The sequence below is a fragment of the Dreissena polymorpha genome, chromosome 1 (genome assembly GCF_020536995.1).
Source record: "Dreissena polymorpha isolate Duluth1 chromosome 1, UMN_Dpol_1.0, whole genome shotgun sequence".
NCBI lineage: Eukaryota > Metazoa > Mollusca > Bivalvia > Myida > Dreissenidae > Dreissena > Dreissena polymorpha.
Window position 1 is genome coordinate 12605234 of NC_068355.1, and position 24155 is coordinate 12629388.

Here is a 24155-nt window from a genome sequence, read left to right on the forward strand (position 1 = left end):
TGCATACAACGTTTTTATATGCTTACTTTTTTACTCAACTTCTTTGTCGGTTAAACGTGCGAACATAAACTGCTTTTAATTTTTTACTCAGCGATGTTGCAGTTCAGATGTGTGAACAACTATCCTTTGCCCTTACGAAGCGGGAAATGACGTAGTAGATTAAAGTCAGTTAACAACCACATAAAACAATGCCGCCTTTTCGGTTTAACCGCGAACGTGAGACAATCGATATGATAGCAGGACCCCTGTTTATTGATCGATTTTGACACGTAGCGTAGTCTGCCTATTCGGGTAGGCATTGTCATGGAGACGCTGCAGATATACACAGATTCCAGGTGCAGTTAAGCCTAAGATAAGGTACATGTATATATGGATTTTGTAAATTCCGGGACATTTGACAGATTTCCGGGACAGCGGGACAAGTTCTTCATTTCCGGGACTGTCCCGCACGAATGGGACGTATGGCATGCATGGTTCTAGCAACAAATTTAGTATTCTAATTTTAAAAGTCTTGTTCAGTGCTCTCATTATTGAGAACCAATGCATGTCAAAGAAACGCCAGTAAAAGTGCTTTATTAAAACATGAAGCTGGTTCTCTGATGGAAGAATAATTCAAGAAAATTAAATCAGCATCAAGGAAGGAAAAAACATGCAAAAATACCAAAAAAAGCATGTAGGCAAACACACAGCAAATATGTTAAAATCAAATACATTTACCTTACCCATGGTCAATATAGCAATTTAATGTTAGATTCTCAGTCTTATGGAATCACTTTAAGTCTATTTCCAGGATAAAACAAGTTCTTAATACCTTTAGGCAAGCCCAATTTAAATATTCTCTGAATACTCAATAGTGAACACACAAATCACTTCACTGCTAGAACTTGATGACTAAGGGAATTTATTTATTTCAAACAATCTTAAATCTATCAAATATGTATTTGGAATACATGTTGTATTACCGTAATTACTCAAGTTTATGGATAATATTTAAACAATTCAGGTGTCCGTAAATTTAGAGACAAAAATTAAATGTCCAAAAATTATAATTATATTGAAATAAAAGCAATAAATCGATGCATAATAGTGTTTCTACTTTAAAATAAAAACAACTTCACAGCTTTGCTTACTCTTGCATGAAATGATAAAGAACAAAAAATTACAAACATTAAACATACTGCTTCCTTGATAGGAAGATATTATTTGAAATGCTGTTGGGTGAAGTGATTGTTTTCTACTGTTATAAATGGTTATTTACCCAATTACACAAATGTCATGGTCCATGCCCTCAGGCATGCGTCTCCTAGGTTTTATGACCTTAATCCGTTTGTAAAACCCCATGATAAAAGTGTCATAAGACAAGTTCAGTGCTGAAATCAGGTAAAATAGCGCTGATAAATACACTTTCCAAAAATGTAGAATAATTAATGATAGACGAAAACACACATGTCTGAAAATTAAGAATCACGAAAAATAATCATTTTGGCCAAAAAAGGGGGTGTCCAATAACTCATTTGCCTTCTGTTGTATTTGATCTTTAGAGGCAAAATTAACACGGTGCAAATTCTCCAGTCAGGCTTAAGAAATTAGGAGTATTTTTAACCCTTTGCATGCTGGGAAATTGTTGTCTGCTAAAATGTTGTCTGCAGAATTTCTAAAATTAGCATTTTCTTCGATTTTTTTCAAAGAATACTATTAGAATAGCAAATATTTCTCATCTGGATCCAAACTGTTTGCAAAGGCCTTCAAAATTCGGTTCCAGCACTGAAAGAGTTATTGCCTCTTTAATTATAATGTATTCACCAAATTATCAATGAGGCCATTACAAATGCTTTACTCTCTTACCCATTTCAATAGATTGTTAACCATGCACAGTTAGTTAACACATTACACTCAGTCAGGATTGTTATTTCTCTTGTGTGTTTATAACGTAGTCATTCTTTATTGAATTGTGTATTGTCATTTTGAGAAACTGCGAGCATGTCCCTTTAATGCATTTGTACCAGCATTTGCAAGGATATTCAATCATGTGAATCTAATTTCACAATTCCACATTCATAAATAATGATAATTAGCCATGATGATAACATTTTGCCATCGACCTAATTTTAAACGTACAAATAAATAAGCCATAAGATAACAACCAAATCGTGGAAACAGTTTGACATCACTTATGAAACTAGCTTCTGAAAACAGTTGATAAAAACAGGTATGATGTTGTTTGAAAAAAAGTGTACTATTTACATGAATTGTAAGTTAGTTATCTTTGACATAAATTTCATAAGGTTATACATCATAATTTAAGTTGAGTTTATGACTGCACATTTATCCACTCTGTATATGCAACATTTTATGAGACGAGATTGAAATTTGTGCCATAACTTGCATCACAAAACCTACAGTGCTCAAAACAACAATAAGCAGTCGTCTGACGTCATCAGCTCTTCCCAAGAGTCTCATTTATGCCTAGCGTCTAGGCCTTGGCAAACAGCGTATACCCAGATGAGACCCCGAAAGATGCGGCATCTCATCTGGGTCTGCGCTGTTCGCTTAAAGAAATTTCTGTAAGAAATATTCTAAATATAGAAATAAATATACTAGACATCCCTTATTTTAGAAATAAATGGATCCAATTTCGAAGGATTGGAGAGTCCACTTGGCATAAATGGGTTAATTAATTACCTCTTTCTCCTGGTACTGCAGTGCGCTGATCTTGAGTCTATCGAGGGGTAGCGCAAGGTCAAGCGGGCAGATAAAGCTGTCCGTCTCCGTCTCAGACCTGCTTCTCTTGTGGCTGAACAGGCCAAATTTGCCTTTCTGTAAAATGGAAAACAATATTACCATTACTGTAAATGAAGTCAATAATTGTACATGATGTTAATTTGTAGGTTATAACAATGACCAGTGGTTTTTCCCAAAAAACACTAATATTCCACCACCATTTTTTTAGAACTTTTAGGATAATGTGCCTGAAAAATGTTGGTCACATACTAAACACTTCATAAAAATAACATATTTGAAGTTTCAAAGTAATCGTTTGAGGCAGACTTTGCTCTACAAATTTGGTATAATTACTTATTAACCAATGAAAGTCAAAAGAGTCACCAGTTTATGAACTGATTATTTCTGTGTAAAATACTTGCCTTTGTAGGTTATTTCTAACACACAGGCTATCAATAGGTAAATGGATGAAGATCAAATGAATCTTTGAGAGTAACAGCACTATACGAAATTATAATACAAGAAAATCATGACAAAGTTACCAAATGTAAAGAATTGAAGAACAACCAACACATAGGAATGCTATGGTTATCCCCACGCTTTTTGAAAAAAAGGTGGGGATATTGTGGTTATCTCCGCCGTCCGTCCGTCCGTCTGTCTGTCTGTCCGTCCTGGCCACTATCTCCTCCTACACTAAAAGCACTAGAACCTTGAAACTTACACACATGGTAGCTATGAGCATATGTGCGACCCTGCACTATTTGGAATTTTGATCTGACCCCTGGGTCAAAAGTTATAGCGGTTGGGGTGGGGCCGCGTCAGAAATTATCACTCATTTTTTTAGGTTATTTTACATTTACTTCTTTATTTCTACACCGATTCACTTCAAATTGATACTGGACCTCTCTTATGACAATACGGTCAATCTCAACCATGCATGGCCCCATTCCCAACCCTGGGGCGCCCCGCCCACATAGGCCACACCCACCAAAAATTTCCATTTACTATAATTTTTTCATTTCTACACGGATTCACTTCAAATTGATACTGAACTTTTGTTATGACATTAGGGTCAATCTCAACTATGCATGGCCCCAATCCCAACCCTGGGGCGCCCGCCCACATAGGCCACACCCACCAAAAAATTCCATTTACTATAATTTTTTCATTTCTACACGGATTCACTTCAAATTGATACTGGACCTCTCTTATGACAATACGGTCAATCTCAACCATGCATGGCCCCATTCCCAACCCTGGGGCGCCCCGCCCACATAGGCCACACCCACCAAAAATTTCCATTTACTATAATTTTTTCATTTCTACACGGATTCACTTCAAATTGATACTGAACTTCTCTTATGACAATACAGTCAATCTCAACTATGCATGGCCCCATTACCAACCCTGGGGCGCCCCGCCCACATAGACCACACCCACCCAAAATTGCCTTTTACTATAATTTCTTCATTTCTACACCGATTCACTTCAAATTGATACTGAACCTCTCTTATGACAATACGGTCAATCTCAACTATGCATGGCCCCATTACCAACCCTGGGGCCCCGCCCACATAGACCACACCCACCCAAAATTGCCTTTACTATAATTTCTTCATTTCTACACCGATTCACTTCAAATTGATATTGAACTTCTCTTATGACAATACAGTCAATCTCAACTATGCATGGCCCCATTACCAACCCTGGGGCGCCCCGCCCACATAGACCACACCCACCCAAAATTGCCTTTTACTATAATTTCTTCATTTCTACACCGATTCACTTCAAATTGATACTGAACCTCTCTTATGACAATACGGTCAATCTCAACTATGCATGGCCCCATTACCAACCCTGGGGCCCCAACCACATAGACCACACCCGCCCAAAATTGCCTTTTACTATAATTTCTTCATTTCTACACCGATTCACTTCAAATTGATACTGAACTTCTCTTATGACAATACGGTCAATCTCAACTATGCATGGCACAATTACCAACCCTGGGGCGCCCTGCCCACATATGTCACACCCACCCAAAATTGCCTTTTACTATAACTTCTTCATTTCTACACCGATTCACTTCAAATTGATACTGAACCTCTCTTATGACAATACGGTCAATCTCAACTATGCATGGCCCCATTACCAACCCTGGGGCCCCGCCCACATAGACCACACCCGCCCAAAATTGCCTTTTACTATAATTTCTTCATTTCTACACCGATTCACTTCAAATTGATACTGAACTTCTCTTATGACAATACGGTCAATCTCAACTATGCATGGCACAATTACCAACCCTGGGGGGCCCTGCCCACATATGTCACACCCACCCAAAATTGCCTTTTACTATAACTTCTTCATTTCTACACCAATTCACTTCTAATTGATGATGAACTTCTCTTATGACAATACGGTCAATCTCAGCTATGCATGGCCCCATTACCAACCCTGGGGCACACCTAGGTCAAATATTCGGCGTGGGGATACGCGTCGGCCTCTGCCGCGCCATTTCTAGTTTCATTTGATTTGGATGACATAAAATTTCGTGGATTCATAAAAATGTGCGTAATTGTTGGATCTACAATTCATGAATTTGAATCAATATGTTTGTTCAACATTTGATATGTTGGCTGAGCAGACCCACACAAGACCATTACCTTTACTTTAGCGTTGGGCACGAGTGGTATGTAGCCTGCTGAGGATTCTTGCTCTCGCTTCTTGATCTGAATTTCGTTGCCAACGAGTGTCACAAAGTGTGTGTTGAGATGACGTCGCAACAGCGTCTTTTGCTGTGGGATTGATAACAACACGGCGAACAGTTCTGCATTGAACCTGCTCTCCAGAACCTGTGAAACATTAATTGTCATTTGTAATGATAGAAGCATGAACAAACCTTTACCAGAACACCATGGTTACAGCCCACCAGAACATCGTGGTTACAGCCCTACAAAATATCATGGTTACAGCCCACCAGAACATCGTGGTTACAGCCCACCAGAACTTCGTGGTTACAGCCCATTTACATAGGGCTGACCAGTGTACATGCATGATAAAGTAACAGAATGGTTCACCCGCTACCACTTAGATATGACCATGCTCTGTGAAACAAGGGTCAGATGCATGAGCGTCAATTCTACTGCATTAATTGTTGTCCCTAATTAGCCTTTGCAGTCAGGGACGACACTATCAGCTTTTATGATATTCTGCGAGTTACTCGCAGGCTGTTTTGGTTGTATGCTGTTTGCTCATAGCAATTTTCACTTTGCGTCTGAGAGGGAAAGGATTAATGCATTAGAATCTGGTAAAATAGCTACGAGACTATGCCACTGGCACTTACTTGCTGTTATGTTGTCATTCATCTCTTGGACCAGATTCTCAAACAAAACCAATTGGAAATTCAGGAAAAAATTCAAGCTTATTTTTTAATATAAATTTCCATTAAATATAAATTCATATTGAAAACATGCTGAAAGTATCTTTCCCAATATTTGCCAAGTACTCTTAATGTTTACAGCTTAGGTCTCACAACTCCATTAAAATGATGAGAGTCCTCGAGTTTCCAGGACTTGATGTTGTTATGTATATTGAACACAATATGGACAAAGTACAGCCATGTACAATACTGGGATATACTGTGACTCCTATGTATTCCTCCAAATATATCATGGTATTGTAGACAACCCAATCAAATAACCCAATATTAAAGTTTCATAAAAATTTATAAACACAATTTCATTGGTCTTGGCAGGTCCTGGTTGAAATTGTATCATCATAAAGTCTCAGCATTTTAAATATGGTATAAAAATAGCCAACATAATTTTTTTGTTTGTTTAACGTTTTATTAAAGCTGCCACCACCTCTGTAAGTGTTAGATGCTTGTTATGATAATCACATCATAATGACCCACAAGTAAAAACACCAAGATCCTGCTCAATCCTTTTATATGTGCGTATACATACCATAAGGGCTCCATGCACTCCACTTCCACGAAGGTTGGGGGCATACTCAGAGAGATCTATGGTGCGTAACCACTCCATCACGCGGTGGTTGGTCCACAGAGCCACGTCTCCAGGGATATTATGCAAGGCACCCTGTAATAGAGGGTTGGATTAGAATGGCTAAGTGCTAGAGCGCTCATGAGCCTTGCCAAGTGTAAAAGAGGGCCCATGAGAATTGTTAAGTGCGATAGAGGGCTCATGAGTATTGCCAAGTGTAATAGAAGGCTCATGAGTATTGCCAAATGTTGTAAGTTCATAAGCATTGTCAAGTGTAAAAGAGGGTTCGTGAGCATAGACAAGTACAATAAAGGGCCTATGAGCATTGTCAAGTGCAATAGAGGACCCAAGAGCATTGTGAAGTGTGATAGATGGTTCATGAGCAATGCCAAATGCAATCATGAGAAATGTCAAGTGTGCAAGAGGGTTCATGAGCATTGTCAAGTGCGATAGATGGTTCATGAGAATTGTCAAGTGCAGTAGAGGGTTCATGAGAATTGCCAAGTGCAATAGAGGATTAATGAGAATTTCCAAGTCCAATAGAGAATTCATAAAAATTGTAACGTGCGCAAGATGGTTCATGAGCATTGTCAAGTGCGATAGATGGTTCATGAGAATTGTCAAGTGCAATAGAGGGTATGAGCATTGCAAAGTGCGAGAGAGGGCAGGTGAGCATTGTTCAGTGTGACAGAGGGCCAAAGAGCATGGTAAAATGCGATAGAGGGTTCATGAGCATTGCCAAGTGCAATAGAGGATTCATGAGAATTGTTTAGTGCACAAGATGTTTGATGAGCATTGCCAAGTGTGATAGAGGACCCATTATCATTGTCAAGAGTGAAAGAGGGCCCATGAGGATTGTCAAGTGTTATAGAGGGTTCATGAGCATGGCCAAGTGTGATAGAGGATTCATGAGAATTTTTTAGTGTGCAAGATGGTTCATGAGCATTGTCAAGTGCGATAGAGGGTAAATTAGCATTGTCAAGTGTGATACAGAGTTCATGGGCATTGCCAAGTGTGATAGAGGATTTATGAGAATTGTTAAGTGTGCAAGAGGGTTCATGAGCATTGTTAAGTGTTATAGAGGGCCCATGAGCATTGCCATGTGCGATACGAGGGTTCATGAGAATTGTCAAGTGCGATAGAGGGTTCTTGAGCATTGCCAAGTGTGATAGAGGGCCCATCAGCATTGTCAATTATGAAAAGAGGGTTCATGAGCATTGGCAAGTGCCATAGAAGGTTCATGAGCATTGCCAAGTGTGATAGATGACCCATGAGCATTGTCAAGTGTTATAGAGGGCCCATGAGAATGGCCAAGTGCGATAGAGGGTCCATGAGCATGGTCAAGTGCGATAGAGGGTCCATGAGCATTATCAAGTGTGATAGAGCGCCCATAAGAATTGCCAATTGCGATAGAGCGCCCATAAGGATTGCTAAGTGCGATAGAGGGCTCATGAGCATTGCCAAGTGTGATAGAGGGTTCATGAGCATTGCCAAGTGCTCAAAGAGGATTTATGAGCATCGTCAAGTGCAATAGAGGACCCAAGAGCATTCTGAAGTGCAATAGATGGTTCATGAGCATTGCAAAGTGCAATAGAAGGCTCATGAGCATTGTCAAGTGTGATAGAGGATTCGTGAGAATTGCTAAGTGTCAAGTCATCATTGTCAAGTGTGATAGAGGGTTCATGAAAATTGCCAAGTGCGATAGAGAATTCATGACAATTATTAAGTGTGCAAGAAAGTTCATGAGGATTGCCAAGTGCAATAGAAGTATCATGAACAGTGCAAAGTGCTTTAGTGTTCATGCTCATTGTCAATTGCAATAGTGATCATGACAAGGGCAAGAGGGTTCATGAGCCAACATATGATTCAGAAAAATGTATTGAGCACGGTACATGAAGATTGGGTAATAACTGTGGGCTCTAGAACGTTCACAGGGTATATATAAATCTTGTGCCAGAATTACGTGGCATTAACAAACTGATTAACTATGTATCTTAGTCAATATAACATTAGACGTTAGTAATTTTGCAAAAAGAATTCAAAATGCTAATCCTTTGACTTTAATTTAAACATAGACCAGATTAATAAAAAAATAGTATAAACCCAGTGGCCCACATTTGTACTTCAGTTCTTCTTGTATAAAGGACATAGGAGTATGAAAATAAAAAGGCGGCCAATCACAATTTGTAAGGGGTGATGTGCTTATGGACTCCATATAAATTATATACATGTTGACACAAAAGATTTTTATAGGTCTCAAACAGACAACCAAGCTAACATAGCTTGTGCACTGACCTCATCCGGAGTAGGTCTCCTCTTAAGACACCCAGGGTTGAAGTTGTTCAAGCGCAGGATCTGTATGCCACGCTTAATGCTGAGGTGGTGAAGTTCGTTGCTCACTTTCAGCGATAATAGATCCTCCTGTGGGTTGAGCGATATAAGACGCGTTCTTAGACAACTGGGCATAATGCATGTGCGTATAGTGTCGTCCCAGCCAATCCTGTGCAGTCTGCACAGGCTAATCAGGGACGACACTTTCCGCCTAAACAAGATTTTCAGTAAGAAGGGACTTCCTTTAAACAAAAAATACCGTAAAATCGGAAAGTGTCGTCCCTGATTAGCCTGTGTAGACTGCACAGGCTAATCTGGGACGAAACTTTACGCACATGCATTAAGCCCAATTTTCTCAGAACAAGACACATATTTACAGTTACAAAGGTGTCCTAGTATAAATCAAGTGCATGTTAACTATGAGCGTTATCATAAAACATGACTTAAACCCTTTGCATGCTGGGTAATTTGTTGTCTGCTAAAATGTCGTCTGCTGAATTTCTAAAATTAGCATTTTCTTCGATTTTTTTTCACGAAGAATACTATAAGAATAGCAAACAGTTTGGATCCTGATGAGACGCCACATTCTGTGGCGTCTCATCTGGATCCAAACTGTTTGCATAGGCCTTCAAAGTTCGGTTCCAGCACTGAAAGAGTTAACCCCAGCACTGCTTGGTCAGCTTTTCTCAAGAGCTCATAACTCAGCAATGATGATGCATGAAGAGGGTCTCTCACATCTACACTGTAAGGGGTTGACATATTGGAAGTTTCAATTTCATTGCCTAAGCCAGGAAGAAGTTTGCTGCACAACCACTGACCAAACTACTGGACAGACAGGCTCCAATTTACACCATTTCAAACTTCATGAGAAGGGTATAATAATTTGACTGTACAAGTAAAGTCATCAAATAAAATTCAGGAAAAAAGTTTTTTTCTGAATCTATAAAAAGTGTGAACAGCAACATCACAACACCATCCCTTAGACTCCGGTATACATAATGTATGCTTAATTCTTATTTTCACTTAAGTCTAGTTCGTAGATAACTCATTATTTGTATATTAATAACAAGCACTTAGTGCAAACAACAACAAGGGACAAAATTGTCACAAAACCAGGTTTTCATTGTGAAAAAAAAATCTGATAAAGGGAGAAAACTCAAACTGAACTTTTGAAATGAACAAACAAAATTAACCCCCTTTGTAAGTTTGTTTAAAAAAAATATATATTTTTAGTCGTGGCGACCTTGACATTGGAGATATTGACGTGATTCTTTCGTGCGACACACCGTCCCATGATGGTGAACAAATGTGCCAAATGATTTTAAAATCTCACAATGAATGACATAGTTATGGCCAGAACAAGCTCATTTATGGCCATTTTTGACCTTTGAACTCAAAGTGTGACCTTGACCTTGGCGATATCGACGTAATTATTTCGCGCGACACACCGTCCAATGATGGTGAACAAATGTGCCAAATGATTTTAAAATCTGACAATGAACGACATAGTTATGGCCCGGACAAGCTTGTTCCGCCAGCCAGCCAGCCCGCCCGCATTCGCCAATCTAATAACCAGTTTTTTCCTTTGGAAAACCTGGTTAAAAATCTTTTGGTGTGTTCTACAAAGATACTTAATTAATTTCACATCACCAGCAATTATTTTTACAGAAACTACAGTCAATCTTGTATTTAGAGCCACTAAAGGGAGTAACCAAAAGTGGTCTCTTAATAAAATGGTCTTTAAATAATCAAATGAATCTAAATAGAAATAAAATGAATAAAACAATTTTTTACTTTAATAAGTTGTATTTGTTCTCTCTAATTCTAAATACACTGTAAATGGTTTGCACGGAGAATTGTTTTTTCCGATTCCAAACTCATTCCGATTAAATTTACGTGCACTTTTACTCTTCGACACTTCCAATACCCGAATTTTCTCATTTAACGTTAATACTTTCCGTTTTGACATTTTAATTTCTGCATGTAAGCTTATATATCTGACTCGATTATGGTACATAGGGAAATAAATAAAACACCTTGATTGAAAACTAAATAAACACCCCTGATTGGAAAATTTGCTAACACAAACTAATTAGCATAATAACAATTACATCCTTTAATGAACAGATTTCGCTACATGTTACCGATTAAAAGTTTATTTTTTACACCTCTCGAGAACACTGTGAAAATTTTGTCGTGTTGTTTCTGCAATAAAATCTGCGATCAAACTTGTCACTTAACATCCCAGATAGTAAACTCTTAAACCCGTAGACTGTTGGCAATACCTCACTGTATTATTCGACACCAAAAATTGATACGCAGTCAGCATTAACACCGGTCAGAACCGGTCATCGAGACAAAGGAAATGGCTGGTGTGAAATTACAACAAAGGTGTCATCGTTCATGTTATCAGCTTAGATAAACAATCAACACTGATTTGTCCCTGAACGGTCAACAGATTTACCACTTTTACCTTAAAGCGGTCGCTTAATTCAAGACTCGGGCATCAAAATACACTAAAATCAGCGGTCGCTGGTCGCGTAAGACAAAAGTCGCTTAATACAACATGAAAATATAGGTAAAACACTCGGGCAGGATTTAAAGTGGTCGCATAAGACAAAAGTCGCTTAATTCAAGTGGTCGCAAGCACAAGATTGACTGTATGCAATTAACAATTACTTAATCAATACTTACTGATCAATTTCATTGAGTTTTTTGTAGAGAGGATGCTGAAAAGTCCATTAAAAACAAAAAAGTAAAACAAATCTGAAAATTGGGCTCCAATAATCATAGGAAACAATAGCATATTATTATTTGCTTGATTGACAATTCCCATGTTAAATCAAACAACAATGATAGCAGATTCTTATCCCACTCCTGCTTGAATGACCTATTTTTTATAATTTGGGGCTCTTATATAACACCAATGCGTACCACAGTGAGAGCATGAAGCATCCTGCCATCTACCCGCGCCTCGAAGAACGAGTCTTTGTATTGGGGCAAACCTATGTCATCCAGCCATCCTGCAATACAAACAATCAGAGCTCCAGATAAGGATTAAGTCGAAAAAGTATGTTACCCCCTGATATTATTGTTAAAGCGTATTTTACTCCTTTGTTTCAGCCATAAAGGATACTTAGGAATATTGAGGGGTATTTTCTATTTACACAGATAACTGATGTATTGCATGGCGTGTTTAATCTTGAAATATTATTATTGGTTATTTATTTAAATTAATGCAAAGGAAAGAAGTTAAAATGATGATATGAACAAACTTTCTTTAAAATACTTTATTTGATTAAAAATATGTACCAAGATTTGTATTGGGTAATGTTACGTAGCTGGCTGATTTTTAATGCCTTTTTTAATTTTTCAATGCGTAAATACGCAGATATGCATCTTGTCTGGAGCTCTGCATACAATATGCTGGCTTTCATGTGTTCACAAATGAAATTCAAAGGTATGTCACTTAAAACATGGCCTATTAAAGGGGCCTTTTCACAGATTTTGTCATATTTTGAAGTTTGTCATTAAATGCTTTATATCGATAAATGTAAACATTGGATCTTAAAAGCTCTAGTAAAAAATCAATAATAAAATTTAAAAAAAAGGAAAAAAAAATAGCCGGTACCATGGCTCGAACCAGTGACCCCGGAGTCCTGGAGTAAGTCTGAAGTAAAAACGCATTAGCCTTCTCAGCTATTCTGCCAGGTATACACAGTTTAAGTATTTTATACCTTATATAAGCAATCTTCGTAGTTTCGTAAATTTAAACGACAACAACAGAACTCTCCAAATTATTCAATCGTTTCACGTTGCAACGCTTTATACTTTTTAGGTTTTCAAATCATCAAAAGATACATAAAATGGCTATATTAGACTATGGTAAATGTTCAGTAATACTGTTTCCTCACAAATATCATAACTAAAACGAAAATTTGCGAATCTGAAACAACTTTTTTCAATTTTGTCAATTTACCAAACCGTGAAAAGATCCTTTTAAAACGGAGTTGTTTTTCACAATCCTGTTTGTTTCGTACACATGTAAAACCAATTCCTGAACATTATGTCAAACTACTTTGGCATTTATTCTTTGCAGGTCAGTTACCAAACCTTTGAAATTTAACTTGAATATGAATTACAAAATAAACCTTATTTTAATGTGTTAAGTGGTTGCCCATCAAATATAATATTTTATACTGATGTTTGGAAGTTCACCCCGAGCCCAGTGTTCACACCAACTTATGATCAAACTACAAAGGTCTTATCCCTTTACCTCTAAGATACATATTTTGATGCATTTATTGTCCCTTAGAAAGTTAAATTTAATTAAAGACATTTCTTACTTGATTAAAGTTTTAAAGGCTTCATTTCCAACCCTTAGATACTGATGACCTTCAAACAGCATAAAACCTGAACAGACTGCAAATTACTCGCAGGCTGTTCTGGTTTTATGCTGTTTACACATAGCCATTTTCAATTTGCTTCTGAGTGGGAAACGCTTAAGTAGACCTGGGGGCCGTTTCTTAGACCTACGTACGTTCACAAATCATACGTAAGTGCAAAACATAAAGTAAGTAGCGTTTCTATAAACTTCGTAAAGTTACGTATATGGTATTTTTGCACGTAAAGTTACGATTGCTCTAAGGCTCGCGTAACTCACTTATTTTGCGTAAATATGGCAGCGTATGTACCGATATTTCGGAGACCCGCATGTTTGCCTCGAATTTATAGGGAATTAATAATACCAATAAATAATTCATGGATACAAAATCTACGAGCGCAACATCATTTTAGTTCATTTCAACCTTTTATCTTTATTTTGATCTTACTATATGTTAGGGCATGGGAAATGCTGTAACTGAAATCCTGCGTTGACTGTGCAGGTTCTATTGTGGATTTGAGTATTGCTAAAAGAGGATTTTAAACTTGTTCGAATCGATTGTTGTTATGATTTTTTCGATATTCCTTTTGACAATTCATTCAACATTTGTTTTTTAACATGGCTTTATCCATCACAAGTTAAAAGTTTATAAACTTACTCAATGAATGTGACGTTTGCTGAGTGATATAATTGATTCATCGTAAGCATGGGTAACAGTTTACTTTTTCTGTAAAGAATTATGTATAAGGATTGTATAATCTAAGTGTTTGTAAACATTTGCATTTATACTGCTGTGTCGATGGATGACAAAGATACAGTAATCTGTGCTAATATTGATTGATAAGCCCACAGCAAATGTGCATATGGTTGTCACTTTATTGTTCATTGGCACATTTACAGTTTAAGCAGAAGTTCAGTGTCAAGATCTATTTCTTTGGAAAGAATATCACGAATATATCATTTTGTCAAAAATGATAAGAATCTACTATACTGTAGAGACTGGGTTTCAACCAGTCGACAGGTTAGCTCAGTTGAGCTAGATTGGTCTTTGTCGGCTTGGGTACTACTTGAATGTTCCCTGGGTACTCTAAAGTATACTACAATGTACCCTGGATACAGAGAATATACTTAAACATACCCGGTAATACTAAGCTAAACTGGCCATGGTGGGCTCTGTTTTTCAAATTAATTATGTTCATGTTTATATTTTGTAAAAGGGCCTTCGCAATGATATTATCGAAACTCATACTAAAAAAAACATGCTGAGATAGGTTTTGTTCAAAGGGGATTTTTTTCGTATTTGGAAGCGCATTTTATGACATCAGATTGTGAGCAGGAATAAAACTCTGATACAATCTACTATTGGCCACGTACATTTTAGTATATTTTCTGTTCCCCGGGTACATTGTAGTGTACTTAAGAGTACTCCGGGTACTGTTAAGTAATACCGGGCCAGCAATGACCAATCGAGCCTCAAGTAGTTTAGGCGCTTCGATTGTTTACCAATGAGATTTGCTTATGGTAAGTTAAAATGCATCAAGTTTTGTTTCGTATGATCAGACTTCAACTGTAATCAATATTGATGTCATATTAAAGGCACAATTTTGTTGTTGCTGTATACTTTACAATCATTTTTTCTTTGTTTTTAGGATTTTTACAAAGGAATTTTAGAATACTTAAACCATAGGGAAAATATAAAATCAAGTAAGTTTGTTTTATATATGGTATCATCAACACTCAAAATCTTAGATTGTATTATTATAAATGCAGTTGCCATGAAAAAGAATTAATAGTGTCGAATTGTAATCAAGGTCATTGTTAATCTTTTATAATGTATGAAATATTTAATTACTAATTTTAAGATTAGTTTTTAGTTTCCTATAAACCATATGGAAATATAAAATGCAGTTAAATTGATATGTTCAAATAAAAACTGTAATTTCATAAGAAGTTATTCAGAACATTTTTTCTTTATAGGTGGCTGCACCGATTGACAGAAAACGAACAACAGTCAATTTTATTTTCAACTATCTTTGAACACATTTTTTGAAACTCTATACTGTGTTTTTGTACATACAGTAATGTCCATTACCATTTAAAGTACTTGTTCAGCAATAATGCTGTAAAGATTGCATAACCCACTTTCTTGTATGTGATAATGTATACATATTCACCGAAAGTTTGTTCGTGAAAGCAAATGAAATCTATCTATATCTTCAAATGATCTCTATAAGGTCCGCGCAATCATCAGACTTCTTTTTAGAGAGTATTCAAGCATAGCAACTAAGTTTTACGCTACGTTCGGTTTATAGAAACGCACTTACGCATTTAGAAAAACGTACGTTACTTTATACGTACGTAAATTTTCGTTCATAAAGTTACGCATTGTACAAGAAACGGTCACCTGGTGCTTGGTGAAATGTTTGTCAACCGCTGCCTTTTTGCTAAGATTTAAGTCAAATAAAGTTGATGCAATTCCGTTGTCAAGGCTTCTTATTATTAATGAATATATTATCTAGAATAATACATTTTACTTGTATTAAGTGGTATTTTGGGTGCACTTAGTATCAATGCTAATTTGACATCAATATACAATTGTTTTGTAGTGGTAATGATTCGTATAGAAAAAGAAGAAAATTCAAATAAAACTTTGAAAAAAAGCCTTTTTAGGCCATTTTTTCCATAAAAAACAGTGTTTGAGGCATTTATAGTCCCTTACAAAGTTAAGTTTAAGTAAAGTCCCTTTTTACTTGATTCAAGTTTAAAAGGCTTTATTTCCAACCCTTAGATACTGATGAGCAGACAACAGCATAAAACCTGAACAGAGTTACTCGCAGGCTGTTCTGGTTTTATGCTGTTTGCACATAGCTATTTTAACTTTGCCTCTGAGTGAGAAAGGGTTAAGTGAATCTGTGTGAAGTGGCTCAGTGTTGAGGGAAGCACTTACTCATGACCCAAGTGTGGTCGAGATCTCCAGCTTTGTTTGTGCTGCCCCCTGTGGCAGCTTGCATAGCCAGCTGTAACTTCTTACGATGGAGTGGGTTACGCATGTACAGGTCCTGCAGAAAATATAAGCAGTTGAGATAGTGGTTAAAATCTGATTTAACCCATTTATGCCTAGTGGACTCTCCCATCCATCTTAATCGGATTAATTTATTTCCAAAATTAGGGATTAATAGTATACTTATTTCTATATTTAGAATATTTCTTACAGAAATTCCTTAAAGCAAACAGCACAGACTCTGATGAGAAGGCATTTTTTCTAGACACTAGGCATAAATGGGTTAAAAAAAACACACTGAATGTAATCTGAAGACATAATAGTGGTAAAATCATTTCAGCCATAACAGAACTGATGGAATGGATAAAAGAGCAAGGTTGAACAATGGCATGCAACTTGCTCATTTACTTTTAGATTCTGGACACATTTACCTTACTCTCCCATACATCATTAGCATTAATTATGCACCATGTTTCTCTCATCTCGGTTCTGTTTGTGCATGTGTTTCACAAGTTGCGATACAAAAACTTGTTTGAGTGAACAACCCTACATATTGATTGAATCAATTGCAGAAAGGAAACAAATACATTCTCTGCAACAGATAATTTATGTACGTCATCTGTACATTAAGAGGGAGAATGTTGTCATGTTTTCCTTCACTTGATAATACACTATGGCCACCTGTAGGGCTAAAGCTCCGTTCTTATAACAAGCCAACCTTTTCGAGTTCGTGCTGTGAAGCCTTGAGCAGTTGATCCCCATTACGACACCAACGCTTGACGTCCGAGAGGTACATGTTGAGTCCGATCTCGTTGAACCAGATCACGATGCGATCCTTGTCCCAGCGCGAGAACGGAACATTCACATCACTGGAACAGGAAAGTGTACAATATGCAATACCGGGTATGTACTTAATACAAGTTTTGACACAAACTGAAACAGGGAGTTGTACAATTTATACAACCTGTTCAATATTAAAAGAGATTACACAGTTTTGAAAACAACCCTCTTCGAACGCTTTGACACCACCGAAAGTATTTCAGCTGATTTCAAATTGCTGCTGTAAATGCTGACAGGTAACTGTTATAAATTATATGATGTCATTTATTTATTATTGTGAGAGTTAAATGCGTGCTAAAAAATTCAACAAATGAATATTCATTTTAATAAAGATATGCTGCAACTCAAAAGAAATGTTCCCTAGTAATATCATTCAAACAGCTCCACAAACACAAACAAGCCCATCCCATTAAAAAAACTGGTTTAGACCGAGATACAGATTAGAAAACACAAAGTTGCAAACTGTCAAATAAAATATGACAGAGGATAGCACTTATACAATTTTCATTTCAGACCTGATTGAATAATTTAAAAGTTCATGAAGTTAACAAATAGGAATGAAGCCCCTTTTTTATTTAAGTAACCAAACCACCAAATAAATTGTAATTTAATTCGTACAAAGTCCAAAAAAATGGTTACAGAACCTTTTACAATTCACGTGACCATTTTGCAACAAGAAATATATCATTAAGTGCAACATATGCCTGGTAAATGTAAATGAGCTGTGCTCTGTGAAAAGGGGGGTTAATGCATGTGTGTAGTGTTGTCCAAGATTAGCCTGTGCATTCACCACAGGTTAATCAGGGACAACACTTTCTGCCTAAACTGGACTTAAGCTAACAAGAGACTTTCTTTTACGAAAAAAAAGAGCAGAAAGTGTCGTCAATGATAAGCCGGTGCACACTGCACAGGCTAATCTGGGACAACACTTTACACCATGCATTAAACCCCCTTTTCACAGAGCACAGACGAGATTGTGTATACAGCACATTTCACTTAAACAAGAGGGGAAAAGGCCCTAAGGCGCTAGACTGAGAATCCAAGGAACTTAACTCTGAACAAGTAGCGTTCAATAAGCTTCACAAGAGGCTTAAAAGAAACCTAACTCTGAACAAGTAGGGTTCAATGGGCTTCACAAGAGACTTAAAAGAAACTTAAATCTGAACAAGTAGGGTTCAATAGGCTTCACAAGAGACTTAAAAGAAACTTAACTCTGAACAAGTAGAGTTCAATAGACTTCACAAGAGATTAAAACATACTTAACTCAGAACAAGTAGGGTTCAATAGACTTCACAAGAGATTAAAAGAAACTTAACTCTGAACAAGTAGGGTTCAACAGGCTTCACAAGAGACTTAAAGGAGAAGTGGTTTCTGTTCAGTGTTTCATCAACTCTTCACTAATTTTATTCCTCTCATTACACCACGGCCATCATCATTATGATAATCAGAAACAACTTTTATTTGGCAGTTTGGGTGAGAACATAAACAAATATAAAACACACTTAATGTTGTGTTATTATTGTATTTGATTGAATTAAATTTATAAATAATTGGTCAATTTCTGGCTCAAAGTAAATCTCAAAAGCAGAAGTCACCTGCATGTAATTAGAGGGAGAAGTTATTATGTCCAGAGAGAAAATATCTCCCAAGTATCCCTCATGGCTGAGTCCTGCGACATTTTACAAACAACTAACAAACAGCTTCAAAAAGATCACCATTAGCATGTTGCGCTCAGGTGAGCTGGAACCTGACATGGTTACCAAACTGAATGCATAATGAAGATAAGGGCAAGATACATGTAAAAGAAAAGACATGCAATGTCATGACAGTCACACAGATTTTCATTTTGTTAACACAAACGAACAAAGGTTATAAACAACATAAAATTGTTGTAGTTTTTCTTTGGTTACTGTTTTCAGATTGAAATGTCTTTTTAAGTATACCTAAACACCTTCATAACTAAATAAGGTTTTATTTCACAGATTGAAACAAGAGCTGTCACCATAGGATGACTTATGCCCCCTATAAACACTTTGATAGAAGTTATAAGCATTTTTCGAAACCTCAACGCAGATTTCGAAACCTAAACGCGGACCCTAAGCTCAAGGTCAAGGTCACAGGGGTCAAAATATTTGTGCGTGTGGAAAGGCCTTGTCCATATACACTTGCATACCAAATATGAAGGTTATATCTCAAGGGACATAGAAGTTATAAGCATTTTTCGACACATAAATACAGATTTTGAAACCTAAACGCGGACCCAAAGTTCAAGGTCAAGGTCACAGGGGTCAAAATATTTGTGCGTATGGAAAGACCTTGTCCATATACACCTGCATACCAAATATGAAAGTTATATCTCAAGGGACATAGAAGTTATGAGCATTTTTCGAAACCAAAACGCAGATTTCAAAACCTAAATGCGGACCCCAAGTTCAAGGTCAAGGCCACAGGGGTAAAAAAAATTGTGCGTATGGAAAGGCCTTGTCCATATACACATGCATACCAAATATGAAGGTTATATCTCAAGGGACATAGAAGTTATGAGTATTTTTCGAAACCTGAACGCAGATTTCGAAACCTAAACGTGGACCCTAAGTTCAAGGTCAAGGTCACAGGGGTAAAAGTTTTTGTGCGTATGGAAAGGCCTTGTTTATATACACATGCATACCAAATATGAAGGTTATATCTCAAGGGACATAGAAGTTATGAGCATTTTTCGAAACCTAAACGCAAAGTGTGACGGAAAGACGGACAGACAGACAGACAGACAGACAGACGGACAGTCTGATCACTATATGCCCTCTTTTCTTCAAAAGGGGGCATAAAAAGTACCTAACATAATCCATCTGTGATTCTTGAGTCAAAAGAAAATGTGTCTTTCCACATAGTGTGTTGCAACCTTTGTCGAGAACATGGTTCTCATATGTGAAACAATAATGCAATTGCAAGAATATCATAGGAAGACAGCACAGCAACATGAACCGTAACCTTGGTAATTTGAATGTCACATTATCAAACATGACAACACGTCTAATACAACTGCAGAGGTACTCACAAATCTGCTTCCGATATTTGTGATCTGTAAATATTTTAAAATAATAGACCTACTGGAAGATTTTTTTAAATGCTTGTTTGCACAAAGGATATGTTTGGGAATAAATAACCAAGTCACAAAAGGTGTACTGTACATGCTATAAAACTATACATTGACATTAAATATTGTTAAAAGAATAACTTTAATCATTTAAGGTTGTGCTTGTTGCAAAGTATTTGCTGATAGAGATTAGAATAACAGAGTACAGTAAGCAGAAGTGAACACTGCTTTGACGCATTGAGTAGACTGGTCCTTTTACAAATAAGCAGCGACATTTTTTTGCCTTGTATGCCAAGTTAACACCAAGTCAAGAACAAAAATCAGGACAAAGTTTAAAATTTGAGAACTTCATGCAATGGCATGTTGGGTAAATTCTTACAAACAACTAGAATTTTTACTGATGAAAGTTAAGTCCATCCCATTCTTATGTCATTCAACTAATAATCTGTGGTTTGAACTCCATAATTAATGCAATGCACTCATAACCATGTCTCGCGTCTTGATAACTCACAAGTACCCTCTGATACTTTTTCACTAAATCAACAATTGGCCGTAACATTAATACCATATGTCCTCCAAGAAAACAATTGGCCATAACATCAATACCATATGTCCACCAAGAAAACAATTAGCCCTAATATCAAAACCCTATGTCAAGGGGACACCTAAACACAACAGCTTTCATTTCTCTAACTTACAAGTCCTTCTTGATATCCCTGGACCAGCCAAGGCGTGCGTTTGCTGTGGCACGTATCCCACCTCTCCTAAACTCATCCGTCCCTGCCCGCTCTTGGAAATCTTGAGAGCCACTACGCTTTAACCTAAGAAATCATAGTGTTCAATTAGGTGATGAATAAAAAATAATAATCAAATCCTTTCGTTAGGAGTGAATTGATGTACCATCTTAACCCTTTACCACTTAGATACGTATTTTTATGCATTTGTAGTTTTAAGAAAGTTAAATTCAACAAGATTATTGCCAAGCAATATATTCCCTATCGGCTCCAGCATTGTCAGAAATTCCACCATTGTCAGATTTTTTTTTAAATTTGTTTCCATAGCAACCAGATTTTTTTTACGTAGGAACAAAATGAAATGACATGCATAATGTCCACATTGCCATCTATCCATGTTTCATGAAAAAATATTAAGAACTTTTAAAGTTATCGCAGGATCCAGAAAACCACCATTTTCAGCAGTATTTCTAGTCTATTGTTGCCATAGCAACCATAATTTTTGACGTAGGAACAAAATGAAATGACGTACATAATGTCCATATTGCCATCTATCCATGTTTAAGTTTCATGAAAAAATATTAAGAACTTTTAAAGTTATCGCAGGATCCAGAAAAGTGTGACTGACTGACAGACAGACAGAGCGCAAACCATAAGTCCCCTCCGGTGAAACCGGTAGGGGACAATAAAAGGCCTTTCTTAAAGCGGGTATATACGATTTTTTATATGTGTTTAATTGTAATATATTGATAAAATATGTTACAATAACACAAAATAGGCAAAAAAAATTATACATTAAAGCCGAATTTCATAAAATGCAGCAAAGACAATTTAGCGCCCCGAGCCGATAGTGACGTACATATTTTCCTACAATAACCGAAGCATTCGTCTTTGTATTATAAACCGTTAAACTACGAGGGGTGTTCCAGAAGTTCGTGGATTTTCACTATAACTTATTAGTTTGCTTGTAAAAGTCAATGAAATTTACATATTATACAAACCAATTATCACGGACTTTATATATAAGCTAAAAATGCATGAATTCCATAAAGCGCGTTTGAAACGCGTTGCCATAGAGACCTCAGTAACGACATGCGGCGCACGCGTGTATTTTATGATAAGTATGAGCGTTACGGGAATTTAAATTTGGTTTAAATGTTGTTGATAAACAGAATTTACGGCAAATTTCACGTAACAGCGCCTAAGTCCTCCTTACAGCCCGGATTTGGCCCCTATTGACTTCCGCGTCTTCCCGGAAGTTAAATCACAGTTGCGCGGTATTCGCTTTGCAAGTAAACAGGAACTTACAGTTGCAGCAAAGCGAATCGTGTTGTCTTTTGGCGCTGACTGGTATAGAGACACTTTTGACAAGTGGATTTCCCGACACATAAAGTGCATTCGCGTTGGAGGTGATTATGTGGAAAAGATTTGACAGTTGTTAACTTCATAACGTCATTGACGTTGAACAGAAACGCTACATGTACGTCGGTGTGCGCATTGTGCACATGTTTAAATCTCTGATATATATTTATTGTTTTATGTATTTCCATGATATTTGGAGAGTAGATTTGGAAAGGACGAAATATTCTTAACATGCTATTTGTTTGTCCATTTATGTTACCAAATGAAAGTTATAGCGAAAATCCACGAACTTCTGGAATACCCCTCGTAAGTTTAGATGCACATCGTACATGTATGGTATAGATGCTGGCAAATTCGGCTGTACAGCCGTTTTCAATTTCAGAATTAAATATCTGGCTTATTTCGCATTTTTCTACACATGTTCTTCTTAACTTTTATTTAAATTTATATTGAAATATATATATAATAAGTTTTTTACACAGTTTATATAAATTCATGAATATTTGACAAAATCGTATATACCCGCTTTAATAGATCCAATATTTAATGGCTTTATTTCCAACCCATAGATACTGATGAGCAGCAAACAGCATAAAATCTGAACAGACTGCAAGTTACCCGCAGGCTGTTCTGGTTTTATGCTATTTGCACATAGCCATTTTCACTTTGCTTCTGAGTGGGAAAGGGTTAAGGCAGCCATCTCCAATATCAAGTTGATTTCTTCATTAAAACACTATGGCAACAATTGTATATTAGTGTGTCATAAAGTTTTTAAGTAGGCGTCATGTCAAAACAAATGGCGTAAAAGCTTGACAAAAGTAATCCATATTTAAAACTTGGTTATTATTCTGTATTAAGTCACTAATATATTTATACACAAAGTCCATAATAAGTCATTAGACAAACACATTTGTCTCTGGCTTTCTTTCAAACAATTAAGAACCAAATTTTATCTAAGTTATCAAATGGAAAATCGCAAACATTTGCCTTTACCCAAATCTTTAGGTTAAAAGGGAAGAGTACCCAAACCAAGGCAACGTTACCAGTGGGAACTTGAATAAGGGCCAGCTAGTACAGATGGTAGAGCATTTGACTTCAAATCCACTTAACACTTTACCACTTAGATACATAATTTGACGCATTTGTGATCCCTTAGAAAGTTAAACTTAAGTCCTTTCTTACTTGATTCAAGTTTTTAAGGCTTCATTGCCAACCCTTATATACTGGTGAGTTATTCGCAGGCTGTTCTGGTTTAATGCTGTTTGCACATGGCCATTTTCACTTTGCTTCTGAGTGGGAAAGGGTTAAATCTTGAATTCAAAGCATGGTAGCATATATCGTGTGGGGATTTGTCATGAAATTGTTAAAGCGTCATTGTTGTCCTGTCTATGTTTTAAGTTGGGCACTCATACAAGTACCTAGTATTTGAAAAACAAGGCATACATAGGAAAAGTGTGAGTTGGCTGTCTATTGTGATTTGGCTGAAAACAACTGATATATCAACCAAACCAACAAGGGCAGCAATCCTGTCTTACCTTCCAAAGAACCTGAAGAAGCCCCGCCTCTTCTTGTGTTTCTCTCCAGGATGATGGGCCCCCTCTTCCTCATCTGTCACCACCTCTGCCTGGGCTATAGAGGGCGGGGGAATAACACATACAGTCTCCATGGCAACACACAATCATGT

General features: G+C 36.9%; 1 protein-coding gene across 6 annotated transcripts in view; it reads right to left on the reverse strand.

Annotated features, from left to right (window-relative positions):
• LOC127871397 (liprin-beta-1-like) overlaps positions 1-24155 on the reverse strand; it is a 153449-nt gene that overhangs the window by 13247 nt on the left and 116047 nt on the right. For 5 of the 6 annotated variants that reach the window (XR_008045327.1, XM_052414309.1, XM_052414328.1 and 2 more), the window contains 10 exons: positions 24007-24100; positions 21074-21196; positions 20337-20360; positions 17160-17310; positions 16388-16499; positions 11991-12079; positions 9021-9146; positions 6690-6821; positions 5388-5576; positions 2683-2817 (listed from right to left, as the gene is read on the reverse strand). Coding sequence is in view for 5 of the 6 variants with exons in the window: in XM_052414309.1 (XP_052270269.1) it covers positions 2683-2817; positions 5388-5576; positions 6690-6821; positions 9021-9146; positions 11991-12079; positions 16388-16499; positions 17160-17310; positions 20337-20360; positions 21074-21196; positions 24007-24100 (1175 nt within the window). In the remaining variant the exon portion in view is untranslated. The remainder of the gene's footprint in view (positions 1-2682; positions 2818-5387; positions 5577-6689; positions 6822-9020; positions 9147-11990; positions 12080-16387; positions 16500-17159; positions 17311-20336; positions 20361-21073; positions 21197-24006; positions 24101-24155) is intronic. The other variant, XM_052414336.1, reaches the window with a different exon arrangement.